General features: G+C 34.8%; 1 protein-coding gene across 1 annotated transcript in view; it reads left to right on the top strand.

The window, feature by feature from the left end:
• LOC116163861 overlaps nt 1-19,210 on the top strand; it is an 87,897-nt gene that overhangs the window by 30,085 nt on the left and 38,602 nt on the right. Inside the window, exon 2 of the mRNA XM_031477992.1 lies at nt 2,227-2,298. Within this exon, the coding sequence (XP_031333852.1) occupies nt 2,259-2,298 (40 nt within the window). The 5' untranslated portion in view covers nt 2,227-2,258. The remainder of the gene's footprint in view (nt 1-2,226; nt 2,299-19,210) is intronic.

The following is a 19,210-nucleotide window of genomic DNA, read 5'->3' as shown; positions in this document are numbered from 1 at the left end:
TCCTGAAACTCGCGTCAAGTTCCTATCAGAGGTTTCCTCAAATTCCTTTCATATGTCCCTGAAGGTTCTTTCCATGTCCCCAAACTTATTATCAAATTCATCCCAACATCTCACCAAGTTTCTCTAAAATTCCCGACTTCTCTCACGTTTCGCTTTAAATTTTCCATCAGATTCCCTCACGTATCCTTCAATTTTCTATTAAGTTTTGCTCAAGTTTTTTTCTCTGGTTCGCCGATGCACCGTGGCAAATTTTATTGATATCGCAAAATACGAACAACAGCTTGTGGAGAAGAATTTAAACAATATCGTTGTATATTTTTGAAACTTTTCCAGCTTTTCCAAAGTGTCTCCAAATTTCCTAAACATCTCCAAAATATTTGACATTGTTTAGTAAACTTTTCATGCAATATCTAAAGCCGGCCCGTGTGGCGCAGTTCAGTTGAAGCTGGACTGTGGTGCTAGGGTCCCTGGTTCGAATCCGGGTTCGGGCATGGATATTTGTAAATGTATAGTGGGTTGGGTTGGTAGAGCAGCCTTGGCTGAAACCCCGCCCACTCAAAAATAAAGGCAAAATAAAAATAAAATAAAAAAATAAAAAATAATTAAATTATACTCAAATATTTTTTTTTCAAAAACGAAAAAAGAATCTTTTTAATAATAAAATATTCCATCCTTATTTTGAGGTGCTGTGAAAATCCTTATTAGAGAAACTCCAAATTTTTTTCATAAAAAGTATTAAATTGGACCACTTTATGGATACTTGTTAATTAATAATTAAGCACTAAGAATCTTCAACTGGAATTTCTAATAAATAACTAATACGTGCGCGATTTGTAACTTCATAGACGAAAGTTATTTAACACGCCCCTTTATGTTAGACATTTGTTATTACTAATATGTGTGGAGAAACTAGTTTTTTTTTAATAAAACGAGAGTTATCGCTTACGATCATAGACACATAAGGCGAAACATTTACGTTTCTAGCAGGCCTAAGTAATTGTTTATGTTATTATTAAAGGATTGATATTTAACTTGCAAAGAAAGCGCTCGGGAGGTAGTCAAGCATACCTCCGTTGATAGGGGAAAGATGTAGAAATGTGCGGTTTAGAAGCATTTGCTAATTTTCTTCAGTGCGAACCTACTATCGGAATACAAGGTAAATTATTTTCAATTAATATTCATTAATTGAATTAGAGACATAATATTTGCTATAAGTAGTAGCTATAATACTATATAAATCAGTATGTGGTCTGATATGAACAAATGCGACAAATGGTGGCGATCGGCTATCAATTTTTGTAATTGGAAATGTAATTAAATTGGGTAATTACGCAAACCGCTAGTAAATTATATAAGTTCGCTGAAAGGAAAGAACCACTCATGGAATTTTAACTTTCTAAAATCTTTAGAATTTTCCGATACTGATATTTTTAAAACATTCGGAACGTTTTAGGAAAAAATGTCTGGTATTTTTTAATGTCAACGTTCTAAATCCTTCATAGTCTTCTCATATGCATACTGAGATCCCTTCCTTCTAATCAGACCAATCAATGAGTCATGGTAAAACCTATGCTAAAATCAAGATTAAATTTTAATTCTCGTCGCTTAAGCGTTGATGAGACCTAGATTTAAATTGACCACGTCAGAATGTCAAGGTTTATTATATGTGTGTAGTATATTTCCCTTTAAAAAGATACGGCCGCGTTTGTTTGGCGAAAATGAAGCTCTTTGTGCCGCTCGCGAATCCATTTAATATTCTAAAAGCTACAAGCAAAAATAGAACAAGCTTTTTTCACATCTAATAAAGTAAAATCGTATGATTAATTCATGAAACACTAAATAAATTACTGGGCGAAAATGTTTCTCTTTTCGGACTGGGGGGAGTGTATATAGAGGAGAAAAAAATCGGCTAATTACGCGCGGGTCGGTGGCGGAAAGGTCTGTTAATATCGAAGAGTCGCCTCAATAATTGTAGCAATAATTTCTCGGTTAGGGTTTGTAATAAAGGCGTATAGGAGGCGTTTTCTCAAGGTGTTACAGTTTCCTTTGTGAAGGGTCGGACTTTGTGGTAATCCCCCCGAAAACCGAAAACCGCAAACCGCCGAGTTTGCAAGTTTGCTTTTCCTACTCCGTCAAACGATCTTAAAGGAGACGTATTGGAAGAAAAACTACGTACCTACGCGATGCTAAAGATTCGTAATTCATTTGAGTTTCTTCTGTTTTCAGAGTTCCATTAAGTATGGCTGGAGCGTTTTGAAATGGCAACACCTGCCATTTTCTGCCTTGGATTACAGTTGGGTGAGTATACATTTAATTCTTCATTCTCCTTTTGTTGACTTAAAAGTTGACATTTGACAGTTAAAAATTGACACTTAATGACAGTTTAAGTCAGAAAAAATTATAATTTGGTGTTTGAAAGTTTACGCTTGAATTTGAAATTGAACCTTAACGCCTAATAATTGACACTTGTGGTTTGACAGCTCGACACTTCAAGCCAGTTTGTTTGCGTGAAGGAGGTTTGTGCCATAGGCTACATATAAAGAAATGCAATAATGTAACATTTTTAAAAGGCTTTCAAGAAGTTTTAATATTTCTCAACAAACCTTAAGATTTCCAGTCATCAAGAGTAGTCTTTCGGAATTTTCTTGTAACTTGAAACATTTGTAAGACGCTGTATAGCACTCAAAACCTTTATTTGACACTACAAGGGCATTTTAGAAGCTTTATAAGTGTTTAAAGGAGAGTTACTTGAAAAATATTATTAAAAGCTCTTATGAGAGCTTAAGCCTTGAATAGGATTTAAGAATGTTACCAGGCTTTTAAGAGCTTTTATTAGACCTTAAAAGTCTAAGAATTCCAAATATTCTCAGCAAGTCTTTATGATGAAGTACCTACACAAATCGTTTTTTGGATTATTTCAGAATTTTATTAGTGTTTAAGAGATTTTAAACTGTTTTTTTGAAATCTTGAAATTAAACAGAGTGGTAAAAATGACTGTACAAAAAAGTAAAAGCTGTAGATACGGTGCGGAAAATGTAATGTAAAAGCAAAAATTGAACGGTATGAATGCAAAATAAATTTACGGAAAATTACGATACTTACGAAACGTAACTTGTGTAGATACAAAAAGATTTTTAAAATTTATTTTTCGGCTTCTCTGGCCATCATAAAAATCGGGGACAACTTACAAACATCTAGAAAAAGGGATATCTCACACGACTGGTTTTGATAACGTTTACGACAACATATTTATTTAGCTACTGTTAATTGCACCTACTTAATTGGTCGGATTGAAATTTCTAAAATCGTTAGTCTAGTACGGCTCATTGTTTATTGGCATTCCTCGGGTCGGCATGGTCACTTATCAAACCTGCATGGCCTTGTAGTTTTAATGTTCGTTTTAATTTACCATAGGAAACAAAAACCTACTAATAATAGTTTAACGGAACTGAAATTCTAAGATATTAATTTGCACTCGTCTTCCAAATAAGAGGTTTGGGATGTAACAAAAATATCTTGATTAATTACAGCTTTTGGTTACCGTAGCAGCGGCTAAAACACAACTCTAGAAATTAAATTGAGTACATATACCTTCCATCTTCAACTCCTAGAACCAGCACAAATACTTTTGACATGACACTTAAGCGCCCAACTTAAAACGCTTCTAGATACATAGTGATCCCTAAAACGGGCACACGTGAAAGCGAAAAGCGGGTGGTCCGTTACAAATTGCTTTAGATATTTGTATTTCGCCCGCCCAAAAAAACCGGTAGCAACCAGCCAGTCTGGCATGAAATTCAATTTTGGTCGATCTAATGCGTTTGAACGGTTTCTCAACCAAATTTAGCGCATAAACAGTTGTGACTTCGCCGTTGTGCCTAAATAATAGTTTTGAAATATTTTCGTCAATTCTATGGACTCATCCAAGTGGCAGATATAATACCCTATCACTATTGTGTAAAAATTTGAGAAGTGTACCCAAAGGCATTTTATTTACACACAATATTTGAGAAGGAGGTGGTTTTTTCTTCCGTTTGAGCTTTACACCTCTATCTCCATGTTGAATTTTCTCGGAAAAAAATTGAAGTTTCGGGAGAACATTTTAAAGGAACCCTTTTCTCCTTGACATTTTATTAGAAATCGCGGAAGAATCCATTATATTTTATTATATATTAAAGTGCCTCTATTAGGTATCTTATAAATTTCTTCCTAGGAATTTTGAGTAATTTTTCTTATGGGCCATTTTCTCCTACAGATATTACTAAAAACCCCTGTAACGGAAACATCTTTATTATATTCTTCTAAACCTTCCCCGGAGTTGTTCCTGGAACCATCCTTCTTAATCGTTTATTAGGGAACTTTGAGATCCATTCTTAGGAATATGACTGGTAATCTTCTTTAGAACCTTTTTAGGAACATTCTTCTTTGTAGTTTAATCTTCGTACAAATCTTTTATGGAGATCTTCCTAGAGGCTGTTTCCCGCTCGCCCGGCGCACTTTGCCTAGGCTGCAATTCGCTCGGCACTGGTTTTTACAGCATCACTTTGACGTGGAAGTTTAATAACAGGCCTATTCCAATGCCGAGCGAGCCGAAGGCGAGTTCGGCATAACTGTAGGCAAAGTAGAGGTATGACCTACCCCATGAGATGATTACTCTGCCTAGATATTAAAGAAAGATTTTAAGAAAGTTTCCAGGAAGAGTAAAGGTCTGGTGGGGTAAGTTATACCTCTATTCTGCCTAGGCTTTGGCTCGCTCGGCACTATAATATTATGTATTATTTATTTATTATCCTTCTTTTATTTTATTTTATGTTCGTGGAAATTCAATAACAGGCACGTTTCAATGCCTAAAGAGCGGAATGTATGCAAAAGTGATAGCTTTAAAAGCATTGCCGAGCGAGTCGAAGGTGAGTTCGACACAAACCTAGGCAGAGTAGAGTAGAGGTATGACCTACCCCATTAGATCATGACTTTGCGTAAATATTGATGAAAAATTTTAAGAAAGTGTTCAGGAAGATTTTAAAATAGAAGATCTGGTGGGGTAAGTTATACCTCTACCCTGCGTAGGTTTGTACCGCACTCGCCCCCGGCTCGCTCGGCACTGATGTTAATTCTATCACTTTTGCGTGGAAATCTAATAGCAGCCACATTTCAACGACGAAAGAGCCGAAGGTATGCAAAAGTGATATTTTTTAAAGCACAAACCTAGGCAGTTAGTAGAAGTATGACATAGTCCAGGGAATAGAGGGTTTAAACTTGCAAAATGAGAAGTAGCTTCTTTTGCATGTCATAGACAGTCATTTGGTGGTTAAGAATCTAAGTTTTCGACCTCCCACCCCTTGTGCTTCCCCCGTACCACCCCCAAAACCTCTGAAATTGGTTGGTTTCTTAGTTTTTCAATCATATCTTTTTAATGGTTCACTTTAGAAAAAATTGAAATTGTAGACCATAAAATCTACACAACTTTTATATACGCTACTTTTTTGTGAAATGTTTATTAAAAGAGATACAGAGCTTCAAAGTTTGCTTTTAAGAATTCTGAAATTTCTATGTAGATGTTTTAACCAAAATTTATACTTATAATTAAGAATTTTATGAGAAAATATCTTGAACCTACCGTGGTCTAAAGCCCCCCTATCCTGCACCCTTACCAAAGGGAATGAATAATAATTCAACTTTCTCGAGATATTTGAATCACTTGTGGCGATTGATAAGTTAGTCAGAGTTCCAGTTTACCCCCTACTGAAATGAGTGGTTTACCCTTATGTTGTTCTGTAAACGCTACTTTTTTTCAAAAAGGCGCTAAAGACATTTACTATTCATGTTCATATAAAATAATGATTTGTAAATTATGTTCGAAAGCGGTATAATCATAGATAGTAGGACAATCACTACTATAGGGGGTTGAAATAATCATCCCTTTTTGTAGGTGATGGAAAGGGTTAAAATGAATTAAGACCATTTTTCTTATTTGATAATCGTACTCGAAAGCATCATAATCACACAGTGATGAATTCCTACTATGACCAAGGGGTTGAAGTGCTATCATCCTCTTTGATAGGGGTGCAGGGTACGTAATTTCGTTGAAATATGTACAGGGTGAGTCAACGATTGCGCGGAGTAACTTAATGCCTTGAAGATAAGATTTTTCGATGGAGTGCTTTTGTATTATGATATGGTGGAATATTCTCCACATTTTAAAAATATTTGGAATTATACAGGATGCGCCCACAAAGTAGGGCACCCAAATGGTACATTTTTGAAATAGAACCCCTGTATTTGAATGCATTTTTGAATTCTACGTGTAATTGTACGTCTTTTTTATTATATGGTTAATATCCGAAAAGCTAGTAGTTTTAAAAGATAATTCGATTTTTAAGAAAAATTGGGCGTTTGCAAGCGTCAGTTTATATTGTCAAAATTATTACTTAAATTTTTATTCCAGGTTTTATATCTTTTATCTTGGGTTAAGTAAAAGTCAAATAAATACATCTACTATGAAACATTAAAAAAATAGCTTACAGGGTGTTTTTTTGATCCAAAGTTACAAAACTTCATATTAAAAAATCTCACTTTTTTTAAATGGAACACCCTGTATATTTTTCTGTCATCACTTAGCTCCTCCAAAAACCTTCAACTTTTGATAATAATGTCCTATACCTATCTCTGATAGTTTTCGAAATATCTTGGGTTTCCTGGTTTTTATCTTCTAATCTTAAATAAGTTATATGTAATTTACATAATAGTGAGGTGGTCACGATAAAAAAAGGCAATTTTTATCTATCGTCCAAAACGAAAATCATATCGATTGATTTATTTTTCAAACAATTTATTTTAAGTCCAAAAACTATTTTAAAAAATGTACCATTTGGGCGCCCTACTTTGTGGGCTCGCCCTGTATAATTCCAAATATTTTTAAAATGTGGAGAATATTCAACCATATCCAAAGCACTCTATCGAAAAATCTTATCTTCAAGGCATTAAGTTACTCCGCGCAATCGTTGACTCACCCTGTACATACATAGAAATTTCGTAATCTTTAAAATAAAGACAACTTTGAAATAAAAAACTTACGAAAGTATATAAGTGTAAAATTTGATTGTTTACAATTTCTAATAAGAATATTTTTCTGTAAAGTGAACCTATAAAAAGATATGATTGAAAAACTAAAAAACCAACCAAATTTCTTTGATTTTAGGGGTGGTACGGGGGAAGCATAAGGAGTGGGAGATCGAAAACTTGGATTTTTCACCATCAGATATTCCTCCATAACATGCAAAAAAATAATTGGAACTACTTCTCGTTTTGCAGGAAATGGCCCATTTTCAGTCTCTTATTTCCCGAACTATTACCCCCTCAGACCTTTACTCTGCCTAGATTTCGAAGAACGATTTTAAGAAAGTTTCCATGAAGAGTTCAAAATAGAGTAAAGGTTCGGAGGAGTAAGTCAACTGTGTCTAGTTTTGTGGCGAGCGATCCGGAGTTTCACTTTTACGTGGAAGTTTAGTAACAGGCCTATTTCAATGTGGAAAGTGCCGAAGATATGCAAAAGTGGCAGTTCTAAAAGCTCGCTCGGTAAAATCCTAGGGAGAATAGATCACACTTTTACTCTGCCTAAGTTTGTGACGAACTCGCCTTGGTTTGAAACTCTTCCTGAACACTTTCTTAAAATTTTTTTTTATTTTTTTATGGATCTAAGATATTTCTTGCTAGGAATTTTTCTACTATTCTTCTTTAGCAACATTTTAAAGAATCTTTTTATTAGCCGTTTTTACTTAGATATAAATCTTAATAACCTTCTTCAGAATTCTTACTAAATACTTCCTCAAAATCCATTGAAATCTTGAAATACTTGTTAGGGAATCTTTTGAAGCATTTTAAAAGATCTACTTAGGAACCGTTTTCTCCTAGAAATAGTCCTACAAATTCTGATGGGAAGACAAATGTAATGCTCTGAAAAATACCTTTACGTAACATGGATTTTGGGATTTGTGTTGCATTTTAGAACCGTTATAGCAAGAAGGCGGTCAAATTTTCAAAGAGGATGGAAAAACACTTCCAGGAATTCTCCAGATGAAAGGATACAACGTTTAGACAGTGTGATCTAATCTACAATCGATTAATCTCCGTCTGCGTTGATAATCTACTACGATCCTAAGTAATACCTCTAACAATGTAAGGGATTAGCCCTCTATAAGGGCGTTTAAATTGAAAAAATTGAAGTAAAAAGTTCGCGTTACGTGCCCCCGCACGCAAAAGAAAATTGAGTACGCGTTATTAAATTTCTTATTTGCTCGTTATATTCATTCTCGTACGCTTTCGACTACAATCTAGTTATAATATCACAAATGTTCTGTACCGTTGTCGACATTTCGATTTTCAAGAAGTCGTCGCCGCTCAAAATGCACGACACGTACCAGTAAAAATTGCTACGTTCAGTTTGCTGCGAAGGGTTGCCCGTTTTTCCCCCGTTCGATCTCTCCGGTTTTTTTTCTCCCTTTTTGCGGAATGCCACGTCTAACCTATTTTGGACGTAAGACAGAAAGCCACCGCATTATTTGGTTGACTGGTTTTTGTACCCCTCTTTTTTTTAAATTATTGCACATTCTATTTTTTCAAAAACAAAATGCTAGCAGTAAATGGGAAGTTTCGAGATTGAGATCCAAGTTATATCCGTTCATTCCGGATGTAATAAGACGATATAAATAGTTAACCTTTGGGGGTTATATACGATGATGCGCATTCATGTCGAAAATCGCCCATAATCTTGAGAGATTGATACATTTCTTTTCGAAATCGAGTCCGGGAACGATTTGTCTTCGAGATGGCATTTAATCGCTATTTGATTTCGCGCTTCAATTTTAGGAGGAAACAGGAGGCTCTCCCATATTGCGGTTAACTTCAAACATGTTAAAGCGGAAATACGGCGGGTTGTTTTGTTCTACACGATATAGCTGTAAATAATTATTGCATTAATTGGATTGTTGCCATGTTTGACTGGCGGAAATTCAATCAGCAGTTCAAGGAAAGCTCATTTAGATTTAATTACGCTTTTATTTATTTGTGTTTAACCGAGAATTACATGTGTTTGATAGCGGTAATGGCGTTTACGTCTGTCTGCATGCCAACTTACAAACGGAATTCAATCATCAACTGTAAGTTGCTCATGTTTTCAGAATTTGTGTAGGATTTAAATTTATATTATAAAGTTTAGGAGGAAAATGTGAAAACTACCTACGCTTATAATGGATAATACGAATAGAATTGTAATCTATTTCATAAAACTAAAGCTTAAGAATCTTCCACCGCTGTAGTTCGTTTTGGGGAAACTGAGCTTCTTAACTTCGGTGCGCTTATCAAGGGTTGAGCGCCACCAATTTCTAACTTAACTCTCCCTGCATGAAATTGAGAAGATACGGGGGTATTACAAAGAGTACAAATCAGTTGGATGGTTTATTGTCACTATTAAATGTGTCTCGCAATGGGATAGCGTAATATATTCAAATGTTCCTTACGTTACACATAAATTTTAGTATCTTGACTTTACAATAATTGAAATCTCCCAGTTTAACAAAACTCCATTCAAGAATGAGCGATTAAATTGATTACTGGATTTGAAAACAAGTTTCCACAAAGAGGTTGATATTCCATGCCAAATATAAGTAAAATATAAAAAGGCAACGCTTACCTTAATGTAAATTAAATATCATCCAGAGAAGTGAGCTCAGTTCTCGGATCCGTAAATCTGCAAACAAAAGAAAACCTCCAAGCTGCAAAGTTCGAATTGCAATGAACTGAAAAATGCCGAAAGGGCCTCGCCTTACTCTTAGTAAGCTTCTATCACAAGCACGATATACTGACTCTACCAACTTCTTCAGAAGGAAGTGGCGGGGCACCATAACATTCGCATGTGCATGTGTCCATAAAAGCTACTCATGGCACGTTTCAATTTAAATTTTCCTACTTTCAATAATAAAATGACATATTTACAACATGCAAATAGATAAAGTATTAAATAAATAAACAAAAGAGTAATATTGCAAATAAAAACGGATTTTCCGCTTACAATAAAAATGTTTGTCAGTGCACAGAAAAAGCATTACGATCTGCAGTTACTGCACATTTTTTCGCTAAAAGGGTAATTTTGACTTCGGGTACAGGATGCTTCAAATTCTTGACTCACCATTGGGATCTCCGTAACGGTGAGTGATACATTGCAGATTAAACAGAGGCAAGGTTGCCTCTTTTTGTGGCTAAAAAAATTTGAAATTTATTGAAAAGTCTTTGAAAATAACCGAGATATCAGCGAAAAACTGAAAAGGTCAAATTTTCGTCGAAGATTGACGGTTCCCGTTAGCATCTTCTATGAACATTTTTTTCGGAGGATCCGTATCTGTTATCAGAATTTCCATAGCACGATAGATGTAGAAACTATTTGATTGAGAAGTCTAATCGAAAAAGTAAGAATCGTTTTGGATTCTGCGTCCTAAAATTAATAAAAAAAGTGTTTTCCCGAGAAATTTTGGTGCAGTCGATTTTTGGTAAAAAAGGAAGGTCACTGCCTTTTTTTGAGCCCCGTAAAAAAATTGTTTCAGATCGACCGGGAAAAAAGTTTTTCTTATAGAATGTGGCCCGTAGAATCCATAATTTCAAACAGTTCCAAAATTGGGCTACTAGTTCAAAAGTTACAGCCCTTTGAATTTCTTTCGAAATTGGTTTCTAGTCCATAACTTTTGATTGAGAAGCCTAATCGAAAAAGTACGAATCGTTTTGGATTCTGCGCCCCAAAATTAATAAGAAAAAGTGTTTTCCCGAGAAATTTTGGTGCAGTCGATTTTTGGTAAAAAAGGAAGGTTATACACTGCCTTTTTTTGAGCCCCGAAAAAAAAATTGTCTCAGATCGATCGGGAAAAAAGTTTTCTTATAGAATGTGGCCCGTAGAATCCATAATTTCAAACAGTTCCAAGATTGGGCGACTAGTTCAAAAGTTACAGCCCTTTGAATTTTCTTTCGAAATTGGTTTCTAGTCCATAACTTTTGATTGAGAAGTCTAATCGAAAAAGTACGAATTGTTTTGGATTCTACGCACCAAAATTAATAAGAAAAAGTGTTTTCCCGAGAAATTTTGGTGCAGTCGATTTTTGGTAAAAAAGGAAGGTTATACACTGCCTTTTTTTGAGCCCCGAATAAAAAATCGTCTCAGATCGATCGGGAAAAAAGTTTTCTTATAGAATGTGGCCCGTAGAATCCATAATTTCAAACAGTTCCAAGATTGGGCGACTAGTTCAAAAGTTACAGTCCTTTGAATTTTCTTTCGAAATTGGTTTCTAGTCCATAACTTTTGATTGAGAAGTCTAATCGAAAAAGTACGAATCGTTTTGGATTCTGCGCCCCAAAATTAATAAGAAAAAGTGTTTTCCCGAGAAATTTTGGTGCAGTCGATTTTTGGTAAAAAAGGAAGGTTATACACTGCCTTTTTTTGAGCCCCGAAAAAAAAATTGTCTCAGATCGACCGGGAAAAAAGTTTTTCTTATAGAATGTGGCCCGTAGAATCCATATTTCCAAACAGTTCTAAGATTAGGCTACTAGTTTAAAAGTTACAGCCCTTTGAATTTTCTTTCGAAATTGGTGATTCATTAGAAGTGATGATCGCTTGAATTTCGCGCGTAAGGTTTTAGTATTTTTTGCATTATTAGATTGAAGGTTTGAATTTCGTTAGTAATTTTTTCTGTCATGAGTGTCATTTAAGAAACCAGTGTCGCCGTTAATTGTTGTGTGCCATATTGATCAATTTTTAGAGTTGATGCACTAAACTATGTAAGAAACGTGACTGTGTCTAGTGTTAGTTTATAATTTGTGGTAAAACAGAAGCAGTATTTGTAGATTATAAATAAGTAGACGATTTACTGAAAGCATGATGATACACCACTGCAATTAAATAAAAGATCATCAGTTAGTACCAACTTCATAATTTTTTTGATTTGCGGGAAATTCAAATTGTCCTCACTTCTAATGAATCACCCGGTATATGGATTTTTATAGAATGGGATAGAAGACAAAAAAGAAAAATAATGACGTGTCACACTCTATACTTTTATATAAATTTACAAGAAAAATTTCAAAAATCAAAAGATTTGCATTCGGTTCCCAACAAAATATCCACGAGTAACTAGATCTTGCCGAATGCATTTAGATGAATTACTTTTTTTGTCCTCAATATCATTCTGTAAAAATCCAATGTGACGCCCATAAGAAATAAGTAAGTAGTAGCCTGTAACTTCTACATCTATAGCGTGCTATGCAAATTCTGATGACAGATTCAGATGCTCCGAAAGAAAGTGCCTATAGTAAGTGTTACCGAGAGCTGTCCATTTCCGACTGTTTAATCTAGGGAGTATAAAAACGAAATTTGATATTTTTATTTTTTTGGTCACAAAAAGGGGCAACATTGGTCCCTGTATCTCCCACCGTTACGGAGATCACAATGGTGAGCCACAAATTTGAACCACGCTGTACACTGCCACGAAGTCAAAGTGACCGTTTTGGCGAAAAAAGTGTGCCGCTGTGCTGATCAGTGACCGCAGTTCGTATTGCTTTTTCAAACAGTGTGTCCTACTTCGGTTGAGACTGCAGTGCGTCCCAGCCGTTTCTAAAGGTAGCAATCAATCTATAGCTACGTTTGTTTCTGAGATACAGGGTGAAAACGAACAGTTTGGCAGAAACAAGGTAAATACTGCTTATTCTAGATATTTTTACGTAGAAAACGGTGACGTGAGATTTGACCAAACATTGGTATTTTTTAAATGCGACACCCGGTATAACTTAACGTTAGTTGTTTTTCATTATTTTTCTTGATTACGTTGATGTATCACAACCTACTTATATAGATTTTTTAATTTTATTCATGAAAATCTTATTTTTGTACTGTTTTTAAATAGTAGGTCATGGATTTATTGATATTTTGTTTTGTTTATTATTGTATCTATGGCAATTAAGGCAGCTGATACAAATCTCGAGAGATGGCTGACAATAGAAACATTACAGTTGAAAATTTTGAAAAATAATAATATAATCTCGAATGTGAACGTTCCAGGGGAGAGTATTTTCAGAATGAATTTTCTAGAAGGGCACTTAAGCAACAAGTACATACTTTAGGGACAAGATTTTCTGAGCAATTTTCCTTTGAAGAAATTTCCCAGTAAACTGGTATTCTAGCAGAAACATATATTCCTCAGGTGCCAAATTCGGATTGGGGAGGGGGGATTTATTTATTCATTTAATTATTTATTGCTCCACACTTGTTATGGGCCCTCAACAGGCTTTCGCCCAATTACAGAGAAGGGAACTGAATTGAGTTATTGTTGTAACCTCTTCAAAGGATCTGAAAAGCCTTTCAAAACTCTGGCTTGCTCCGCCAGACCTTTACTCTGCCTATGTTTTTGCCGAACTCACCTTCAGCTCGCTCACACTGTTACTTTTGCGTGGAACTGTACAAACAGGCCTATTTTAATGTCCAATGAACCGAACGCATGGAAAAGATAGTTTTAGATTCAAAGCCGAGCGATCCGAAGGCGAGTTCAGCACCAACCTAGGGAGAATAGAGGTTTACCGTACCTCACGTCTACTGTGCCTAGGTTTGTGCCGAACTCGTCTTGGCTCCATCGGCACTTGGTTCAACGCTATTACTTTTGCGTATAACTTCAATAAAAGGTTTATTTTAATGCCGAAGGAACTGAAGGCACGCAAAAGTTGTAGTTTTTCGGCTCGCTTGGCACAAACCTAGGGAGAGTAGAGGTCTGACATACCTCACCAGACCTTTATTCTGCCAAGGCCGCAAAGGTCAGTCCGGAGTTCGGAATTTTTTTCCGTGGGGTTGGAATTTTTGTACAATTTGTGCAAAATGATAAAAATCATACGCCAAAACCTAGCGAAGTCACTCAGTTGCATCCTTGTTAAAAATAGTCAAATTTAGGTCAAACTGAAAATGGTAAAATCAAAAGATTAACATTTTCACTAGATACGAGGGAAACTCAAAAAATGTGAAGTTCATAATGACCCTATATCTTCCTAGATAAAAAGGGTACAGAAGGATGTTTTATACAAAAGCTTCTTTATATTTTTTTTAGTATCAATTGATTTTATTTAAATATTATATAAAATATTTCGAAAATTTAAAAAAAGTTTAAAGATTTAAGAGGAAGAAAAAAAAAGTTATCGGATTTAACCTTATTTTTTTTAATGGAACTACCTGTATATTTTGATCCAAAAAATCGCATATTACTTTTTTTTTAATGTACGTAACACACTATGGATGATTCAAAAAGATTCAGGTGGTTCAAACAAATCCAAAAACGATTCGAAAAAGATTTTTAAATTGCTATTCTTTTTGAAACTAGAATTTAATATGCTATTTTGTTTAGATTAAAATCTACAACTGATTCCATTTTTAAAAAAAGTCCTGTAACTTTTTTATCTGATTCCTTATAATTATTTTAAAAAAGGGCAATTATTCCACAATCATGTCCTTCAACAACCCTTTCAGCCTGCATATAAAAATTAACCCCTTTGCAGTACAGAAATGAAACTGAAGACTACTACTAAGAAGGTTGAGATTCTTGTTATAGGTATAAGTACTTGAAATATTTTCCATTCTTTGAATAAAAAATGCCATTAATGACCCCCGCAGCTTGCACATAAGGTTCGCAGTTAGTCAGTTTTGAGAAAATTATGTCGCGACAATTGAATTTCTTGGGATGAATCAATTATTTTGGTTTATGTTGGTCATGATTAGACGCATTTTTTTAATGTACGTAACACACCATGGACGATTCAGATGGTTAAAAAAAATCCAAAAACGATTCCAAAAGATTATTTAATTTTTAATTTTTTTGGGTGCTATTATTTTAGAAACTAGAATTTAATATGCTATTTTGTTTAGTATAAATCTACAAGTTATTCCATTAAAAAAAATGAAGTCCGGTAACTTTTTTACATGATCCCATATAGCTATTTTGAAAAAGGGAAATTATTCCACAATCATGTCCTTTAACAACCCTTTCAGGGTTTTAAGTAAATGATGTGGTGAGAATTGAATTTTTTGGGGTGTACTTATCGGATATCCATGATATTGGTTTTCTTTGTTGGTTAATAGGCGCCACATAAAGCTCCTCGGAATACTGAAAATATGTGTTTATTTTGAAAGGTTTTTGTTACACAATAAAGTTTAACTTCTTTATTTAATTATGATTAAAGGGTAGATACACAAAACGTCCAGTAACTGCACATAAACCAACAACTGCCCGCCACAATGATTTTCTTGGTGCAAGTTCGCTTTCATATGGATTATTCTGCAAGAGTCAATTGAAAGTCTCGAGTCTAGGGGTTGGGGACCAAATCTAATTCGAACCCTTATCTTCACTTGACAAAGATTATGTTTTAATGCGAAGTATTTTAGCCTGGACAGTTTAGTTTATGATATTAGAGTGGGGCTATTTTAATTACTTGGATTAGTACAGATCGGAATGCTCAGTCACGGTCATGTATATTTGAATCATTTCAACCCGAAACGTTCAAAAAGTGCTTCCGGCGCAAAGATAAAAAAGATATTGGTTTTACGCATATAATTCTTCTCTAATTACCGTTCGGGTCGTTTTTCCAAGACCGAAAGGACATCGGGAGAGCAAAAAGTTCGCCCTTCCCTAACGATCGCGATGTTGAGAAGTACGCGAACTCGTTACGAGGGCATTTAAGAGAAGATGGACGAGGCGTGCTCAATTTTCACTTTCTGATGGAATCATTTTTTTTCCAATTGAGAAAGTACCATTCTATCAGAATTGAAAATATAGCGATAATACGTTCGTGCTTGTTTCGGTAGAGCAAATTCTATCAGGACGTATTTAATAGAAGATACTTGTGTCGGTAAGTAGGTTTTGTAAGGCCTGGGGGTCGCCGCCGTCGTCGATGGAAGGAGAGGAGCGTCGCAATTTAGGGCGGCGTGGTGTGCGCTCACTCAGCATATCTCAAGCCGCCCCTTGAAGACCGAAAGGCCTGTCGAGACTCTTAAAGAGGCCCTGAACTCGTTCGAATTCCGGACCTTCCGTACGCCCAGACAAACCCCTATAATGTTGTTTTTGTCCAGATAAAAGTTGATCGTGTTCGACGTTTTAAATAATCTTTTCCCGGCCGTCGTTTCACGAATTTTTCCGCTTAATATACCTATACCCTTTAAGGATCCGATTTCGATAGGAAAAGAAAAATGTAACTTTCTATATGCATATAAAAAGAAATGCATCTGATCTCGTTTTCGAGTAGTTTTTTTTTGTTCAGTTACAATAAGTCCAAAAGAAAAGCCGGCACAATAACGCAACAGGAGCGAAATCCCGACAGAAATGTCGAAATAAGTTCACCGTTCAACGACAAAGGAAAATTGGAAATGCATATAAATGAAGACGCGATAGGCAGTTCAAAGTATTGCGACATTTTGAATGTATATTCATTCGTTTCGTATCATACACAAAAATCTTTGGGACAAATCCCTTTTGTATTAAATTAATGTCGTGCTCGAACTTTTTACGCTATATTTCCATAATATTCATGAATATTTTGATTCGCCAAATGTGTTTTTCTTTATTTTCGTTCGGGCTTTTTATTCAGTTTTAAATTATTTTGAGATCCCCATTGAAAAAACACAGGAACGTCGAGCGTATTTAATCTAAAACGAGTAATTTTCCCCGCAAGCCGCCCTCGAATATTCGTCAATTATCTTGCTCACGATTATTGACCGATAGATGACACTCGCGTCAAACTACTCCGCATTAATTTATGTAAAAGGCTATCCCATAACTTCTCATCTGATCCTCATTACTTTACCATAAGTAATAAACTTGTATAACAAATATAACAGACGAGCTTCTGGGTCGCAGAAAATTTAATCAGTTCTTCCTTGGGCTATGATAAACATAATACTGAACATAATCAGTTAATCCCTTGACCATTGCCTACCTATTACTGAAAACAGAATTGAATTCAAAACCGTTCACGGGTTATCATGTACACAAACGGACGGACGGACGAACAGAAAGCCAGAATTATTTGAAAATATTTTAGAGAATCGACAGCAGTAATACAAACCGTTCTAGAACTAGAAGAAGGTGAGTCAAGCGCGAAATTAATTATTAATGCAACATTATAAAACTGTGGGCACTGTTGCCAATTTAAAAAATGTTTTTTTTTGTGTACCTAAGGCGTGTTTATAATTGCAAGACTTTAGGCTAAAAAGTTTCTGTTTGAAATCGGCATGTCTGTCTGCCTCTGCCAAGGACTGTAGATCAACAAAAAATTACATAATCGATAGACTGGCCAAAAATATTTAAAAATTACAACTTGTGCACCAATTTAATTAGAAACGCATTATACCGATTCTCAATGACTTCAATTTAATGTATGTAGAGTGTGACACAGAAATTAAAAATCGTTGTCTAAATTTGGTTGAGAAAACGTCCAAATGCACTAGCTCGATCTCGAAAAATTGAATTTTATTCATTTTCAATGCTATGAAAATATGTAACTTGCTATACAGGCTGATTCAAATTCGATGGCTACCATGGGGATCTGGGGTACTGTAAGAGATAGATAGGTAGTTTAAAATTTGGCAAAAAATGCAGTTTTGAAACTGAAGAAATTCTGACTACTTTCGGAGATATCCGGAAAAATCCGAAAGTTTGCAAAATCGTTTTTATTTTTTATTGAAGTTATTAAAAAAAACATTTTCAAAATAAATAACACTTTTTTCCTTCTACAAGATGCTAGTTTTAAATCCGACGTTTCGTCTCCGGTTAACCATCATCAACTTTGTTTTTTTTCTTATGGAAGTAATGTTTACTTTTTGTGTTATTTGATAGAGAATTTTTTTCTGATTTCAAACATGTAAATATCACAGTTTTTTTTAATATTGTTAAAATATCTTCTGTTTTGCCTAGAAAATTTTGCCTTGGGTAGTGTACGTACGTAGTTTCTTGCGTTTTTACGAATTAAAGCGCTATTTCTGATTAAAAGATAGTGATGTTTACATTTTTGAAATCAGAAAAAAATTTTCTATCAAATGACACAAAAAGTAAACATTACTTCCATAAGAAAAAAACAAAGTTGATGATGGTTGACTGGAGACAAAACGTCAAAATTAAAATTTAAAAGTAGTAATAATAATACTAATAATTTATTGTCCAACAGATATACATATCCAGTTACAGGAGAACATGCCTTAATTGGAGAATGTGCAAGCATTATATTATAATTTAAAAAAAAGGATTAATAACAATTGAACATACTAGGTAACCTAATACTATATAGAAACGAAATAAAAAATTAGTATAATAAACTCTAAGGAAAAGACTATATGAATGAAGGTGATCGTTTATTAACTAATAAATGATTAGAAACTATAAATAATAAAGTTAATAACCTGAGGTATTAGATGTGTATAAATTCACATTTTGTTGTAGTTAGTATGCCATAAGATTTACAAAAGGGAAAAAAGTGGCCGTAATAATATGTCATTTATTTCGAAATATCTTTTTGAGTAACTTCAGAAAAAAATAAAAGCGATTTTGCACTATTTCGTTTTTTTCCGGATATCTCCGAAAGTAGTCGGAATTTTTTCGGTTTCGAATTCTTCAAAATGAGTAAAAATCACGATTTAATGAAGATTGCTTCCTTATTTCACATCTAGGTATTTCCTGCACGCCTTTGTCCTCGCCTTTGTCTATGTCTTTTTGTTTGACACATGTTTTCCCCATTTTTCAAGCACACTTTATTCCTTCTTCATATGTATTCCAGTTTATGCCTTCCTTCTAGTCTCTTTCCTTCAAGGTTTACAGCTTTTTTATGCTTCTATCCAGGGCCGAATTTATGTACAAGCAGAACAAGCACGTGCGTGTGCGTCCCCCAACTTAAGGGGCCCCGTTAAAATGCTTGTAAAATGGTTTAGTATATGTTACCCTTGAAGTAACGTAAAGCTTTTGTAAACTTCCGTGTAGAGATAGGGGCCTCATCCTTACCTTGTGCTTTGGGGCAAGCTGTAAATCCGGCCCTGCTTTCAATTTCACATTTCTGTTACGTTCCGTATTTTTTACAGTTACTTCACAGATCCGACACGCTTGATTCATGTGCGCCTTGTTTCTTCACACCCCCTTTCACACTTGTTTTTTATGGA

This window comes from Photinus pyralis, unplaced genomic scaffold, assembly GCF_008802855.1.
Source record: "Photinus pyralis isolate 1611_PpyrPB1 unplaced genomic scaffold, Ppyr1.3 Ppyr1.4_LG2, whole genome shotgun sequence".
Classification (NCBI taxonomy): Eukaryota; Metazoa; Arthropoda; class Insecta; order Coleoptera; family Lampyridae; genus Photinus; species Photinus pyralis.
Note: the sequence above shows the minus strand (reverse complement) of the source record. Positions and strands in the feature narration are given on the sequence as shown.